Below are 15,505 nucleotides of genomic sequence, written 5' to 3'. Positions count from 1 at the left end.
ATGAATTCAAAATAATACATTTTCACCAATATTGACTCGTGTATTGTGTGGGCTAGTCAGTATACTGTAGCTAATATGTCAACATTTTGCATTGAAATTTCCAAAGCTGTTTATCCGCACAAAAAGAGGAATGTAATGTGACTGTTGGCATCGGGTTTGTAAAGCAACACTGTGAAATGGTGAAACTGTATAGCTGTTGCAAACTACTTTTGTGTGTTCCTTAAATTAATTGTGCTCCGGTTACTGCGGAATGGTTTCTATGGTGATCAGCAACAAATTCAGTCGTCGGTTTGCTGAGAGCCATCGGAGAAAAAAACACTTGGATTACCTGTAATAACCAATAAATTTAGCTGTCTTTCCTTCATATTACGTTGGGAGGTAACGTTCATAGTATGTCATTCACAGTGTCTGCATGTATTGGCAGTAGTTCTAACATAAATGTACAACGCTAAACACTGTAAATAGATAGCTAGCTTGGTCGGGCAGCAGTCACAAAATAAGCAAGTTAGCTGGTTGGAAATTCTGTTGCAGTTCTCTAATCCACTCTTCAGCTGGTTTGTAACTAGTCAAATTATAAGGCTTACTAATCGGGATGTCTGACTTTGACGAAGACCCAGTATTATCGGATGTGGAAGGAGAAGAAGAACACCTTAAAGAAGCCGAAGATGAGAAGGTATGAAAGTAAATGGGGAGGCATCTGCTCCTGCAGCTAACTCGTATATGTTAGGGGATATCTCTGTGCTGTTAATTTAGTATGAATCGCGTGCCTCACCCTGATTACCCAATCAAAGTAATGTCTTTGATAAAGTTGGAGCTTGTCTGTTTACTCGTGTGTGTGCACTATTTAACCCCCTACACATGGTATTTTCTGGTCATATAGTAATAGGTCACTAGTTTCCAAAAGAGGCCCAGCTTATTGTAAAGTACTCCCACAAGTGGTTTTGAAGCTCTTCCATGTTTAAATTCTAGTTGTTGACTAATTAGTGACAGTTTGAGCCTTGGGAGTGGCCCTCCTCTGCTGGCGGTTTCACTAACATGGATTAAGCCTAGTCTTAGAATAAAAACGTTTTTCAATGAAGATCTTAATTTTTTTTTTTTCTGACGGTAGGCTTGTCCGGGAAACTGTCTTGGCAAAACGGTCAAATCAGTGGCTAGTAATTTGTTGGTCCATTACTATCCAGATATACCTTGGTTAAGAGAAGACTTTTGTCTGTGTTAATTCTGTGTGGCATAGGTTCAACACAGTGTTGGAAACATTCCTCACAGATTTTGGTTGATATATTGACATGACAGCATCACACAGTTGCTGCAAATTTGTCAGCTGCACATCCATGATTATACATGCCAAGGTGCTTTATTGGATTGTGATCTGATGAACTTGCTGCCATTTTCAAGGGACCAGTCTGAAATTATGAGCTTTGTGACATTGCACGCCATCTACCCGAAAGCACCCAGTAGAAGATGAGTACATGAAGAGAGAGCTATTGTCAGCAATGACTGTTGATACAAGAGAGACTGAATCCATGCTTTCATGTTGTTTACACCAATTTCTGACCCTATCATACAATGTTGTAGCAGAAATCAAGACTCAACATTTTCCAATGTTTTGTTGTCCAATTTTGTGATTCTGTGGGAATTTAGATTCAGTTTCTTACTTGCAGGTGACAGGAGTGGAACTCATTGTGGTCTTCTGCTGCTGTTGCCCATCCTCTTTAAGGTTCAACATGTGATGCATTCAGAAATGCTCTTCTGTATATTTTGGTTGTCATGAGTGATTATTTGAGTTGCCGTTGCCAGCTCAAAGCAGTCTGGCCATTCTTCTCTGACCTCTGATATCAACAAGAAATTTTTGCTCACTGGATATTTTCTCTTTTTTGGACTACTCTCTGTAAACCCTAGAAATGTTTGTGTGGGAAAATCCTGGTAGATCAGCAGTTTCTAAAATACTCAAACCAGCCCGTCTGGCACCAAGAACCGTGTCACATTCAATGTCAGTTTTCTTCCCCAATCCTGTGCGCAGTTTCAGTTTCACTGGGTCGTTTCAGCCACTGACTGGGTTGTCTTAACTCTGTATGTATGCCTAAATACATTGAGTTGGTGCCATTTGATTGGCTGATTAGATACTTACCCTAATGAGCAGCTGAACAGGTGTACCGAACAAAGTGGCTAGCCTGACCTTCACCTTACATGATAACTTGCTGTCATTGGTTTATCATTGTGCAATTTAAGCTGTCATTCATTTTGTGTTTTGAATAAAATAAAGTTGTAGTACTTTTGTCGTTTCTGTGTTGAAGCCACAAGCCTTTCATTTATATCTCATTTTTGTACAGGTAGAAGTTCAACATTTAACCCAAGAAATCATAAGTCAAGGGCTGTCATTGCTTTGCCGAACAGGAAATGGATTAGCACACGCATTTGTCAAGCTGAACCTTCAGAAAAGGTAATTAGAGAAAGATGCCCACAGAGCAAAACTGTTCTGTTATTTTGAACGAGTTTCTTCTGATTCAAACCAGTTTTCTTCACCCTTAGAGGACTGGATGATATAGCTGCAATCAACAGTTATATTCACATACGTTTTCTGGATTTATCCAACAACCACCTTACTGATCTTTCTCCTTTGTCATCTCTGACCCAGCTTCTTTGGCTCAAGGCAAGAAGAAATTCCTTATACATTTAGTTAAGGACATCTTTGTGGCTGTCAGTAAGAATCCCTTTAATTACATTTATTTAATGTAATTCGTCTTTTGTAGGTCGACAATAATTCTGTGATGTGCTTCAAAGAGCAACCGTTTGCTCAACTGACCTACCTGCAGTGGCTGAGTATAGCAATGAATCAGCTAACTGATGTAGATAGCCTAGATGGGCCTGCCTTGGAAAGCCTCAATCTTACAGGTTGGTTTATTGGTTTTACGTCAGGTAAAGTGGAATGAATTTATTCAGCTAATCTGGCGATCTCTACGGCAAGGTCAGTCAAGTAAGAAACAGTTAATAGTTGGTTCCCCCATCCCTTATCCAAGCCGCAGAAGTTGTCTTGTAAGTATAATAAAATACGTTAAGCAAAAGATATTGTCACTGTTATTTGATATAAATAGTTGTTCCTGCAAAAAGATGGGAATTTACTATTCCACATGTTATCACTGTTAAAAGCAATATTTGACTTAACTAAAGATCCCAACAAACCTTGTTTGCAGGTAACCATATTCAGAGGCTTAATGGTTTCCAGTATGGCAGTTTTGCAAATCTGGTAACTCTAGAGTTGAGGGGAAATCACTTGGAAACCACTAATGGCATCAACCTTCCACATCTCCAGCAATTGTATCTGGTACACAAAGTGTCTTGGTTTGGTTATTAACACAGACATGATTGATTAAGTTGATCCTTTACCACTACCCTAATCCCCATGTAATAAACCAAGTACCTGGTTGCTTGTGACTAGTCTTCCTTTCTGTCTAGGCCCAAAATGCTATCAAACGTCTTGAGGGTTTGGAGAAGTTAGAGCGCCTCACCACACTTCATCTTCGAGACAATCAGCTAGAGTCGCTCGACGGCCTCAGTCCCAGCATGAAGTGTCTTCAGTACCTCAATGCCAGGTGCATGCAGTCACATGGAAAACTTCAGTCCTGTGAGAAACAAAGTAGACACCATAATTAACTAGATGTAAGAACCACTTTAGCAGCAATAACTTAAAGTAATTGTGTATGACTTAATCAGTCTCTTACATTGTGGAGGAATTTTGGTTCACTTCTTTACAACATTGCTTCAGTTCATTGGGGTTTTGGGGCATTTGTTTATGAACATCTCTCTTAAGGTTCTGTCAAAGCATTTCACTGAGACTGAAGTCTTGACTTTGACTGGGACATTGCAAAACTGTGGCAAAACATTTTCTTTTTCAGACATTCTGTTGTAGATTTGCTGCTGTGCTTGGGACTGTTGTCCTAAAATATTTTGGTGTACAGAAAAGTTTGTGTTTCACTCAATGATTGCAAGGTGCCCAGGTCCTATGGCTACAAAACAAGCCCAAATCATCATTCTTCACCACTATGATTGACAGTTGACCTGAGGTGTTTGTCCTAATAAGTTATGTTTGGTTTTCACCACAAATAGTGCTGTGCATTACAGGCAAACATTTTCACTTTTGTCATGTCTTTCCAAAGGACATTGTTTCACAAGTCTTCCAGTTTGTTCAAATGCAGCTTTGCAAATCTAAACTGTGTTGCCAAGTTTTGTTTTGTTTTTTAGAAGGAACAGACTTTTTCTTGTCAACCCTTCCAAATAAGCTGTACTTGATCATTCTTTTTTGTCACAAATTAATCAACTCAGTGAATCAAGTGCAATTTGAGTAGTAGCCCTTGGCTGCTACTTACCCTCTTAATTCCAATGGAAGCAGTTATGTTGTACTTAGTTTTTCACAGGACTGCATAAAGTCCTATGGATAGCTTTATTTTTCACATGACTGCAATGTTTGTAACAATAAAAATCAGTCATAATAATGCTTCCAATAATCCAGTCAGTAAAAAACTAAATATGATATTAATCCCATAATTTGTCTTCTTTCTCCCTTAGAGGCAATGCAATCATAGACGAGAATGCTCTACGATACATTGGCTTTCTGTCACAAAGCCTTCGTGTGTTGGTTCTCTCTGGGAACCCAGTCGCGGAAAATTCCGAATACCGGATAAATGTGCTGATAGTAGTGCCACAGCTGGAAAGACTCGACAAAAATCCTGTCTTCCCTGAGGAGAGAGCTGAAGCCTGGGAAAGAATCAGGGTAACAAAAACAAAATATATTTTTATTTTTGGTTTTATTTTTTACCCTTTTGATTTAGTGACATTGTGTAATTTCAGGAACTTCAAGAAGAGGAAATGTATGCGCAATAAGATGTGTAATTATGGCCAGAATGGGGAAGTGTTGGACTGACTTCATTTTTTTGAAATGGCAGACCTGTTGTCTGTTGATGAATGACCAAATACACCTCTGTATGAAGTACTCTATGTTTTGATACAGTATCTTGTAGGATTAATCATCCATGACTTTGCACAAAAAATGTTTTTCATTTCCGTACACTCATTGTTACAGCTGAGCTATTTTTAAACAATAAAGTTTTAGAAAATGTTTATTTCTGATGTGTCTGTCTAAATGCAAAAATGACAACTGATGCAAACTGAAGTGACTCTGGCTAGTACCTTGTGCCTTAGTACCTTGTATTGTTCATAGACGGTGGTATTAGACAGACTCCATGTGTTTCCCTGAGTAAGGATGAGAGAGCAAAATCTGCCGTCGGCTTCCTTGTTGGCAGCCATCCAGCTACAGTTTTAAGGGGACAGTGACATTATGGGCCTGTGTGGCAAATCAGCAGATTTCGGAATATACATCAGATCCTGCGTTTGTTTCCGCTGACTGGCATTTAAACACACCATCATCATTCCATAAATATAACCAGGACGTTAACGTCCCACTTGAAGAAAACATACATATTATAATAAGTTAAGAAAGCGGTAGTTGTTCGCACATCAGTGCAGTGCAGCTCCACTTGTGGATACCTGTATTTTCCATAAGGATAGTAGAATAGGGGTCCACGCTTTTGTTACTGTTATTTTGGAAATTTACTGATTTTAATGAAACGAGATCGGCATGAAGCAACATCAGATATGTATCTTGAACACGCTGAGAGGGACTGACGAGGGCGGCTTGAACCACTACTCTTCCTCCAATGGTTTGATTTGGTGGGCGTGGCTGTTTGAGGAAACAAAACCCGTCCTATGTGACATCTCCCCCTCCTCTCCTGTACTTAACACCGGGCAGCTAGCAGCTCAGTGGCCCAGCGTTGAAACGACGACACCGGGGAAGCAGCCTTCGCACTGAATTAACCACGATTACTACCTGAAGCAGACGACCATACGTCCATAAACCATGACTAGCTACCACAAACCCGATGAAAAGACTCTGCAAGGACTGAAGGACGTCGCTAACAAGCTCAGGATCAACTCCATCAAGGCAACATGCGCCTCTAATTCAGGGTAAGTTGTTCAGAGTTGCAAACATTAGCTGGAGTATTAAATAAATCCTGTATACAATTAAAAAATATATATATATAGTATGTGCTATAAGGTTACTGGGGCGAAGGCATGCACTACCTCTGGGCCTGGTTGCACGTGCGGCAGATTAAATTCACGCGGTTACCTAGCCACGGCAAACCGCTAGCAGCAGGTATGCTACCTAATGTTATGCGACTGCTTTGCGAAACGTTTTAATAAGTTACGTTGTGACTTGAGGTTAGCCGAGCCTACAGCTATTGCTAAGGCTACCATATGCTAACAGTGTTTGTTTTGTTTTGTTTTTTTCTCTACAAAATAAATGACGGCCTTATTTACTGGTGGCTAGACTCTTAGGCACTCTAGCCTAGCATACATGCTTATAACACTTTAAGTCAAGTAGTTATTAACATCAACAGGCGTTTACTAGCTAACAGAAATCACATGATGATAGGAAAGGATGGATCGGTCAAATCGCCAGCTTGAGGATATCTGCGTAAAGTGTGGTAAATCTGGGAAATGACTATTGGGGAGGGGGTTGTGGTAATACTTTATTATAAATATTGGCGTTCCCAGAATGCCAGAATTTTCTTTTTGAGCTATCGCTGATATCTTCCTTGTCACTGTCGGGAAGTAACCCAATAGGTTGATTCGAGTCCAAGCGGGAAGTAGGAGTTGACGAGGGTGTAGATTTATAGGGATTAGTATGAGCGCTCTTTGCTCTGTTAATATTCACTTTAGAGAGCAAATGGCTCTATACAAGTGTTACAATATCCAAAACTGAAACCTTAGTTTGTGAGTTGGCGCTAATCAAGTCATGTCATCTACTACATTTCATATACATCACAACACAACACTTTGTTTAGACTTGTGTGACGCAAACTAAAGCTTAGAGTAGCATATCTTGCTTCATAACATCAAATCTGAGACAGAAAAGTGGATGTCAGAATCAAAGAGGCAGTAAAAACCCTCAGCTTTATTTATAGTATATGTCAGTCACCTGGCCAGATGCTTTAGTTTGTGCTTGATTCTCTTACAATTATCCAGCAGCCAGTTGGCTTGCATTGTGCAATTTGTTTTATTTTTTTTTCATAATCTCAAATGCAGCCTTAATAGACAGTTGACTAACCTGTTTCCTTTTGTTTCTTGACAAGGAAATGCAGGAGTTTATTCTAACTGTACTATGAGGGCTTTATAAAGATTATATCCCTTTTTAAACAAAGGACTTCTTGAGGAGCATTGTTCCTCAACAGTCAAAGGAAGTTACACTTGTGCCTCTTTCTTTTCCTTGTGGTTTTTCTGACTCTCCTTCATTTCTCAGCAGGTTGTCTCTCAACAGAAGAACACGTGGTAAACGGAGCATTGAGTTATTTTAAAAGGTTTATGCTGATGTTTGTTCAGATTGGATAATTTGTTCCAAGCATGGTTGATATGCGATTTAACCTGCATAGGGAAGCTGAGATGTGTTGGGCAATGTGGAATTTCTAAATGGTTACAGTACTTGACGACTGTGTAGCAACTAACAGTTTCACAAGATTTTTTTTTTTTCTTCTGAAGTGTGGTAACCTGGCTGCCTTCCTGAGGCAGTGATGGTCTAAAAATAAATAACAATTAACAATATATGACTTGTGCTAAAGAGCATCATCGTTTGGCATAATAAATGTTTGGTGTGTCTTGTAAAACTAAAACTGAGCGTTTGTTTTTGTTTTTTTGTTCTTTTTTTTAGTGAAGCAACACATGCATGTTTATGCACTTTGGGTGGATTTTCTTTTCTTTCTAACCCGTTGGCATTTATACTGTCACAGTAGCTTTTCTGTTGTTCTCTCTCTCCAGTCATCCCACATCATGTTGCAGTGCAGCTGAGCTCATGTCCGTGCTCTTTTTCCATGCCATGCGCTACAAAACGGATGATCCTCGCAATCAGTGTAACGACCGCTTTGTTCTCTCAAAGGTAGGTGCATATCTTTTTAATTGATATTAATTGTTCTGTATTTGGTCAGCAAACCTGAGAACTGTTAACGCTCTTCTTCTTATTGCCAGGGTCATGCTGCACCTGTCCTGTACGCTGCCTGGGCAGAGGCAGGTTTTGTGAAAGAGTCTGAGCTGGTTAACCTGCGTAAGATTGATTCTGACTTGGAGGGACACCCCACACCAGTGAGTTGGGAATCTTGAGACCCATTCTGTTCAAATTTTTTTTTTTTTTTTTTTTGAAGAAAAAGAGAAAATTGTGTGCAAGCCACTCTCTGTATCATGTACAACTTCCCTTCTTTCCAATTCTTCTTTTCAAACACAGAAATTGGATTTTGTTGATGTAGCTACTGGATCTCTGGGACAGGGTCTTGGGGCTGCATGTGGGATGGCCTATACCGGCAAATACTTTGACAAATCCAGGTCAGTGTGTATATGTATCAGTGTCAAATCATAAGACTATTAAAAACTTCTTTAAAACTTGCACAGGGTTACCTGAAATATTTTTGTACAGTTGTCAGTGTGTGGTGTTAATCTAAAGTGGATGTTTTATACTCACATTTGCTCAAGACCACTTAAAAGCAGTCTTATTTACTCTAACTAGGAAGTTTCTTCAGTGGTGAAATCCTGTTACTACTGGTGTGTGGTTTTTTTGTTTGTTTGTTTGTTTGTTTTGTTGTTTGTTTGTTGTTTGTTTTTTGTTTTTTTACAAGAGAAGCATAATCTGTTGCACTGCAGCAACAGAAAAATTCTCAAAGTAGATATTATGGTGATTCTCATGTCTGTTATTAACTGACTGTGTTGTAGTTATCGTGTGTACTGCATGCTGGGAGATGGAGAGTGCTCAGAAGGCTCAGTTTGGGAGGCCATGGCCTTTGGTTCCCACTACCAGCTGGACAACCTGGTGGCTATCCTGGATGTTAATCGGCTTGGTCAGAGTGAGCCAGCACCTCTGAAGCACGAAATGGAGATCTACCGCAAACGCTGTGAAGCCTTTGGGTCAGCACGTGCATTTATCTCATCTCATAACCTGTAGAAACAAACTATCGAAACTATGGCTTGACCTTATTATTTTTCTTTCCCTGTATATATCTGCTTTTTGATGGTCTACAGCCATGTTCAGATGTTAATAACATTCTATGTTTGTAGGTGGAACACGTATGTTGTGGATGGACACGATGTGGAGGAGCTGTGCAAAGCTTTCTGGCAGGCTCAGCAGGTCAAAGGCAAACCTACCTGCATTGTTGCCAAGACATTCAAGGGCAGAGGCCTCAAAGGTTGGTGTGAAAAACTTTTTTTGTGCTTATTTACTGTATCTAGTTAGAACTGTTCTCTGAATTTTAAACATCACTTATTTGCCACTTAAATGTAGGTATTGAGGATTTGGAGAACTGGCATGGAAAGCCGATCCCCAAGGACAGGGTGGATGAAATCCTGAATGATCTGCAGTCACAGATCCAGGTGCCCAACAAAACTCTCTGCCCTGATCTGCCCACTGAGGATACAGCGCCAGCTGACCTTAGCCCCATCTCACTGCCTTCACCTCCAGAATACAAGAAGGGAGACAAGGTACCTTCAGAGTTGCTTGTTTGTGTCTAGTTTTTAGTTTTTGAGTATTGGGATCTTTTGGAGTAATGGGTCCAAAGTCACTCAAGACTGAGTGGTCAGCAGTTTAAAGTTTGCTGATACAGTTGTCAGCATGAATCTTATTTAGCATGAGTGGTGGCTTTGTTTCATTACTAATATGGCACAAAAACACCAACTGGAACACTGTTGTCCACACTTAAGGGTCTTTATATTTAAAAATAAATAAATTAAATATAATTCTAAATATCCACTTCTCTTTGCATTTTGTCTGTTCAGCCACATGCAAACTTCTGCTAGGTTAAAGATATTGAGAAACTTTGCAGTGTTTACCTGTAGATACAGCAGAGACATGGACATCAATATTGACAGCAAATTTTTCTTATCTAGGGATGTAGTTGATTAGAAAACTAGTTTAAAGTTTACCACTCTGGTTAGTGGAAACCAGAAACTAAAAGGTTAAACAAATTTTTCACAATTTAATGTAAGAATTTGCTTAATCCTTGGGACTGAGATTTTACCGAGCTGTTGTAAACCAGAATTGTGAAATTAGAACAGTTTGGCACTATTTTAACCTAGAAAGAAATTGGTGAATTTGGGTTTTGTCAAATTATTATGGCTTAACTTAAGTGGTGCATATCCACAATAACCTGGAATAAGAGAAGACTGGTGTTACTTGCACTGCTAACATGACCCACACTCTGCAGTTATCTAGTAATGGCATCATATGCAGTATTGTGCAATGTTAACCTCTTCAAATACCTTTGAAGTAAACATGCAGTATTTGTACAGACAGTTTGTACAGGCCTTAAAAGCTTCCATGACTGTGTCAGAATCCCAGTGTGCTATTTTATATTACACTGTGAAGGATTATGCTTGTAGTGTTTTTATTTGTTTTGTTTAAAAAAGCTGTAGCAAAAAATATACCCATACATGTCAGAGCTGGAAGATTAAGCACATTTTAACTGTTAGGATTTTGGCTTTGAAGGATCATGAAAACCTTTTTAATTTTTTTTGTTCCTGTGTTATAAATAGGACACACGTTTTTACAGCAGTACAACTTTGTTAAGCTAAAAGTTAATCTCAGAGACTTTCAATGCATGAACCTGTGAAAGACATGGTTTACTTCAGCAGCTTTTGTCTAACTAAGGGGCTGATGCTGTCTGAAATGAACACGATTCCTAAAAAAGAATCATACCAAAACTGGTGTGTGTGAATTATTGTGACTGTGCAGAATATTGTGCTAGAATGCTCGTCATGTTGGTAAAGGTTCTTTTTCACATGAGTGTGTTAAAGTGGATATAGCTAAGCATAGCAATCAAGGCTGTTTGTTGCTTAACCTGATGTATTTTCTGTTCTGTTAGATGGCAACAAGGCAGGCATATGGTGTGGCACTGAAAAAACTGGGCCAGGCAAGCCAGAGAGTGGTGGCACTCGACGGAGACACCAAAAACTCGACTTTCTCAGAGACCTTCAAGAAAGCCTTCCCTGATCGCTACATCGAGTGTTTCATCGCGGAACAGAATATGGTAAACTATCCTTCAGTCCTCAGGCTGATTTACGTGCCCTTCCCTCATTTGTGGTCTGTTTTAACAGTGCTGCTAACTATTAGTCAAGCTATTAATCCTGGAACCCTGTAACAATTATGAAAGACTAGTACTTGGTTTGCTCTTCAATACTATAATCTGCTCCAACTTGGTCTAATCTGTTACTATACATTCACACGTGATAATCCGTCCTCTGCTGCTTCTCGTTTGTGCCCAGTTGACTTTGCCCTTTGCGCTTAGACCCTTACCTAACCACATCCACTGTCATTTTAAACTAAACAGTGTTGCTGATGTCTCTCCTTACTACTGCAGGTAGGAGTGGCTATTGGCTGTGCCAGCCGTGACCGCACTGTTGCATTTGCCAGCACATTTGCAGCATTTTTCTCCAGGGCCTATGACCAGATTCGTATGGGAGCCATCTCTCAGACGAATGTCAACCTGGTAGGGTCCCACTGCGGAGTCTCCATTGGTAAGCTTTTCATCTACTGGATTTCTATTGAGCAGTGCAGGTGTGTGAGTGTCTGTCATCGACTCATTGTATTCTGGCTTCAGGTGAGGACGGTCCGTCCCAGATGGCGCTTGAGGACTTGGCCATGTTCCGTGCCATCCCAACATGTACTGTGTTTTACCCCAGTGATGCAGTGTCCACAGAGAGAGCTGTTGAACTGTCATCCAACACAAAGGTTGGTGGCCACCTTGTGGTAGCTTGTCCAAGATGCTTGTCCAAGATGTCCTCGTCATGTTGGAGAGCAGACAATATATTGTAATGCAATTTCCATTTTCAGGGTATATGTTTTATCCGTACAAGTAGACCAGCCACTGCAGTCATCTATTCCCCAGATGAGAAGTTTGAAGTGGGTGTAGCCAAGGTAACTTTTTTTTTTTTTTTTTAATCGCTTTTCGTTATAAATCTAATGCAGTCAGTCTTCATACCAAAATGCCCACCCCCAAAAATGCTTATACATCTATAATATCTCTGTGGTCAGGTGGTTCGCCAGTCTGATAATGATCAGGTGACTGTCATTGGAGCTGGTGTTACTCTGCACGAGGCCCTCGCTGCTGCTGATACGCTGGCTGCTAAAGGTAACCCACACTGCCCTCTAGTTGACACGTGTTGGTATTGTTATGAGGACACACGGCTTAATGCAGGGACTCCTCAACTAGCCAGTGAACCACTATAGCCCCTATAAACTTGTAAATTAATTTCCTTATGCATTCTTATAGGAAAGAACATCCGTGTGATTGACCCATTCACCATCAAGCCCCTGGATGCTGCTACCATTCTGGCCAGTGCCCGAGCAACAAGGGGACAGATCATCACTGTGGAGGACCACTACAAGGAGGGTAGGTTGTGCAGTTCATGTGTTTGAGTATGTGCATACAGAAAGCATGTTTGTGAAAGGGCAGGAGTTTTCTTATGGAGGCAACAATTATGGCTCCTAGACGTTAGATGGGTTTGGTTTTAAAAAACAAAACAAAAAACAACTTGAATAAAGGAGCATCATATCATTATTTGCTTTTTTCCTTTGGCTGTGTTGTAATTTAAAAGAAATGCTAATATCACTTTTATGCATTCATTCCTTTTGACGATCCTCCTTTGTCCAGGTGGTCTTGGTGAAGCAGTGCTGTCAGCAGTGGGAAGTGAGCCTGGTATTGTTGTGACACGTCTGGCAGTGACTGGTGTTCCCCGCAGTGGAAAGCCTCAAGAGCTTCTGGACATCTTTGGCATCAGTGCTGAGTATATTGTCAAAGCTGTGGCTCAGACCTTCGCAAACTAAGAACTGCACTTCATTTTCCCTTCTCGTTTTTGTTTTTTTTAAATCACAACAAACTTGCAGCTACCAGGCACAACCATGGAAGACCTAACTTTCAGTTCCTACTTGAGTTGTGCTAACCCTGTATTAATATCAGAGATGAAGGGAGATGAGTGCAGTGTGGTCATAGCCTATAGTGCTGATGGTACTCCCCCTATATGCACCTTTTAGTATCCTTGCCTCCAGATGGGTTCTGCTGTTTGCTGTTTGCTGTTATACATGTTTTCAGAGTCTTGTAAGGTGCAAAGTTAAAAGCATCACTGAGTACTGTACTTAAAGTGTTATGCTGATAGATCAAAAGCCCATCATACAGCAATGTGTCCTAGTGATGAATGGGCTTCAACATCTGTGGCACCAACCATCAATACTTTCACATTCCTGGCAAGAATTCCTATTGTCCTCACTCTCAGCTGGTAGTCAAACCTCTATTTATAAGAAGCGCTGTTACTGCTCGTCATATTATAATTTACTAGATTACTTTTGTAATTGTCTTCAGTAACTGCCTTTAATGCTTGGCTATTCCGTTTTTAAACATCCCACTAATGTTTCCTGACCACACGGGTGTCGCACAACATTTCCAGCGCTTAAAGTCACAGAGATATGCTATTACTGCTGTAGCGTGTTGAATTAAAAATAATTCTCCCAATGCTGTTTGTCTGTGCTTATTTATATAAGCCGAGGCGTTATGAATACCAAAGTGTGGACCAGCAGTTGCAAAGTAAATGTCAACAATGAAAGTTTCCACTGGTTAAAAATCCCCCAAAACAAACACGCACACACACACACGCACATATTTAGAATTCATGAAAAATCAATTGGTGTAGTAATGAAGTTATAAAGGATCAAAAATGATAATTTATTAAGTGTGAAGGTGATAATATGAATGGCTTCATTTTAAATAAACTTAAGTTAGTCTATAAATTACAGAAGTGGATTCTGTAGGGCTCAAATGAAGTGATATCTGGACCCTAAAGAGGTTGCACAGTTAGTCTGACCCCTGCAGGAGGGCACATCAATATGTGGTATTGCTAGAAGGTTTGCTGTGTCTTCTACCACAGAGTATGGAGGAGAATCCAGGAGACAAAATTCATGTAACATCATTTTAAGCTTGACCAGTTCTAAGGTGTGTAAGTAGTAGTCCAGGAAGGCATTTCCACGGAGAGACACATCTACACACCTACAGGCTAGGCAACAGCACCCTGACTGCCTTTAGTTATCAAGATGAAATCCTTAAACCTATTGTTGGACCTTACATTGGTGCAGTGGGTCCTGGGTTCCTTCATACTCCTCCATACTTGCCTCACCTAAATCCAACAGAACACATCTGGGATATTATGTGTCATTTTCATTTCCCCTAAACAATGCGCCATTCTTTGTTCCTAACTCATTAGGTACTTTTTTAAATAAATGATTATGATCTGGTAAATGGCCTGTATTTGTATAGCGCTTTATTTAGTCCCTATGGACCCCAAAGTGCTTTACACTACATTCAGTCATCCACCCATTAATACACTGGTGATGGCAAGCTACATTGTAGCTACAGCTTCCCTGGGGCGCACTGACAGAGGCGAGGCTGCTGGACACTGGCGCCACCAGGCCCTCTGACCACCACCAGTAGGCATCGGGTGAAGTGTCTTGCCCAAGGACACAACGCCTGAGACTGTCAGAGCCGGGGCTCGAACCGGCAACCTTCCAATTACAAGACAAACTGCCAACTCTTGAGCCACGATCGGCCTAATAAACATATCTGATTTGAAATGCCATTCAGTTGTGAGCATAAAAGCTTAGTTATTTTAGTAACTGCCTCACTGTAACCTCAGATGCTTCATGATTGCAGATGTTTAGTTTATTACATTTAGCATTTGGCAAACTGGTGTCAGAGATGTTACAAACCTGAAGGCGGTCATGCTGACTTTAATATATTCCTTCAGAGTGAAAAGAAAACAAAGATTAACTTGGTCATCCGCAGGATAATTCTAAGGATAATAAAACATGCACTGTTTCTTAAACATGTAAGTGTAGTCAGAGAAGTAAGCTTAGCTTTTATCCTGGGTATCCTCAACTCCTCATCCCTTTGTTGCTGTGGAAATTCAGGGTGTTGTCACACTCAAGGAAGGGGTTGAATGTGGTCTGTAGATGACAGCGTGTTCCTGTCGAGATATAAAAATGAATCATCTTTGGAAACGTTGCTATTTACTTTGGAGGAGCACATGAGGGCCTGAGTGTTTCAGTGTTTAGTGTCAACTTGTCCAGAGTGCCATTTGGAATAGGTCTGGATTCTCCTGCTGTCTCATCAGTTACTCTTCAGGTGTGGAAAAACAACAAAAAAAGCATAATCTGCAGATTTGATTGCATATTACAGTAGCAGTAGTGTTAATTTAAGAAGATGTTTTGAAGCACATTCGACTGAATGTAATGTTTGTGTATGTGTAAATGCGGGGACCAAAAATTGGAATGTTACTATACTTGTGGGGACCAACAGTCACTTATGGGGACAAAATGCCTGTCCCCATGAAGTTTGAAGACAGGGTTAGGATTAGGCATCTGTTTTGACGGTTA

The 15,505-nt window shown here is 40.3% G+C and overlaps 2 protein-coding genes across 2 annotated transcripts; both read left to right on the top strand.

Moving 5' to 3' along the window:
* Positions 1 to 133: 133 nt before the first annotated feature.
* Positions 134 to 5,065, top strand: lrrc23 (leucine rich repeat containing 23). The gene is made up of 8 exons (XM_063465440.1): positions 134 to 673; positions 2,331 to 2,440; positions 2,530 to 2,650; positions 2,751 to 2,892; positions 3,192 to 3,322; positions 3,454 to 3,590; positions 4,564 to 4,768; positions 4,846 to 5,065. Exons 1-8 carry the CDS (start codon positions 593 to 595, stop codon positions 4,876 to 4,878), a joined length of 960 nt encoding a protein of 319 aa, XP_063321510.1. The 5' UTR covers positions 134 to 592; the 3' UTR covers positions 4,879 to 5,065.
* Positions 5,066 to 5,765: 700 nt separating this feature from the next.
* On the top strand, positions 5,766 to 13,592 carry tktb (transketolase b). The gene is made up of 14 exons (XM_063464291.1): positions 5,766 to 6,018; positions 7,867 to 7,984; positions 8,074 to 8,187; positions 8,327 to 8,424; positions 8,809 to 9,000; positions 9,151 to 9,278; positions 9,374 to 9,570; positions 10,950 to 11,114; positions 11,445 to 11,601; positions 11,685 to 11,815; positions 11,918 to 12,001; positions 12,119 to 12,215; positions 12,357 to 12,476; positions 12,738 to 13,592. The coding sequence occupies exons 1-14, from the start codon at positions 5,912 to 5,914 to the stop codon at positions 12,908 to 12,910; spliced, it is 1,881 nt and encodes a 626-aa protein (XP_063320361.1). The 5' UTR covers positions 5,766 to 5,911; the 3' UTR covers positions 12,911 to 13,592.
* The last annotated feature ends 1,913 nt before the right edge of the window (positions 13,593 to 15,505 follow it).

Source organism: Pelmatolapia mariae, linkage group LG20 (assembly GCF_036321145.2).
Source record: "Pelmatolapia mariae isolate MD_Pm_ZW linkage group LG20, Pm_UMD_F_2, whole genome shotgun sequence".
Lineage (NCBI taxonomy): Eukaryota > Metazoa > Chordata > Actinopteri > Cichliformes > Cichlidae > Pelmatolapia > Pelmatolapia mariae.
The sequence above is the reverse complement of the archived record's forward strand: the minus strand, read 5'-3'. Positions and strand labels throughout refer to the sequence as shown.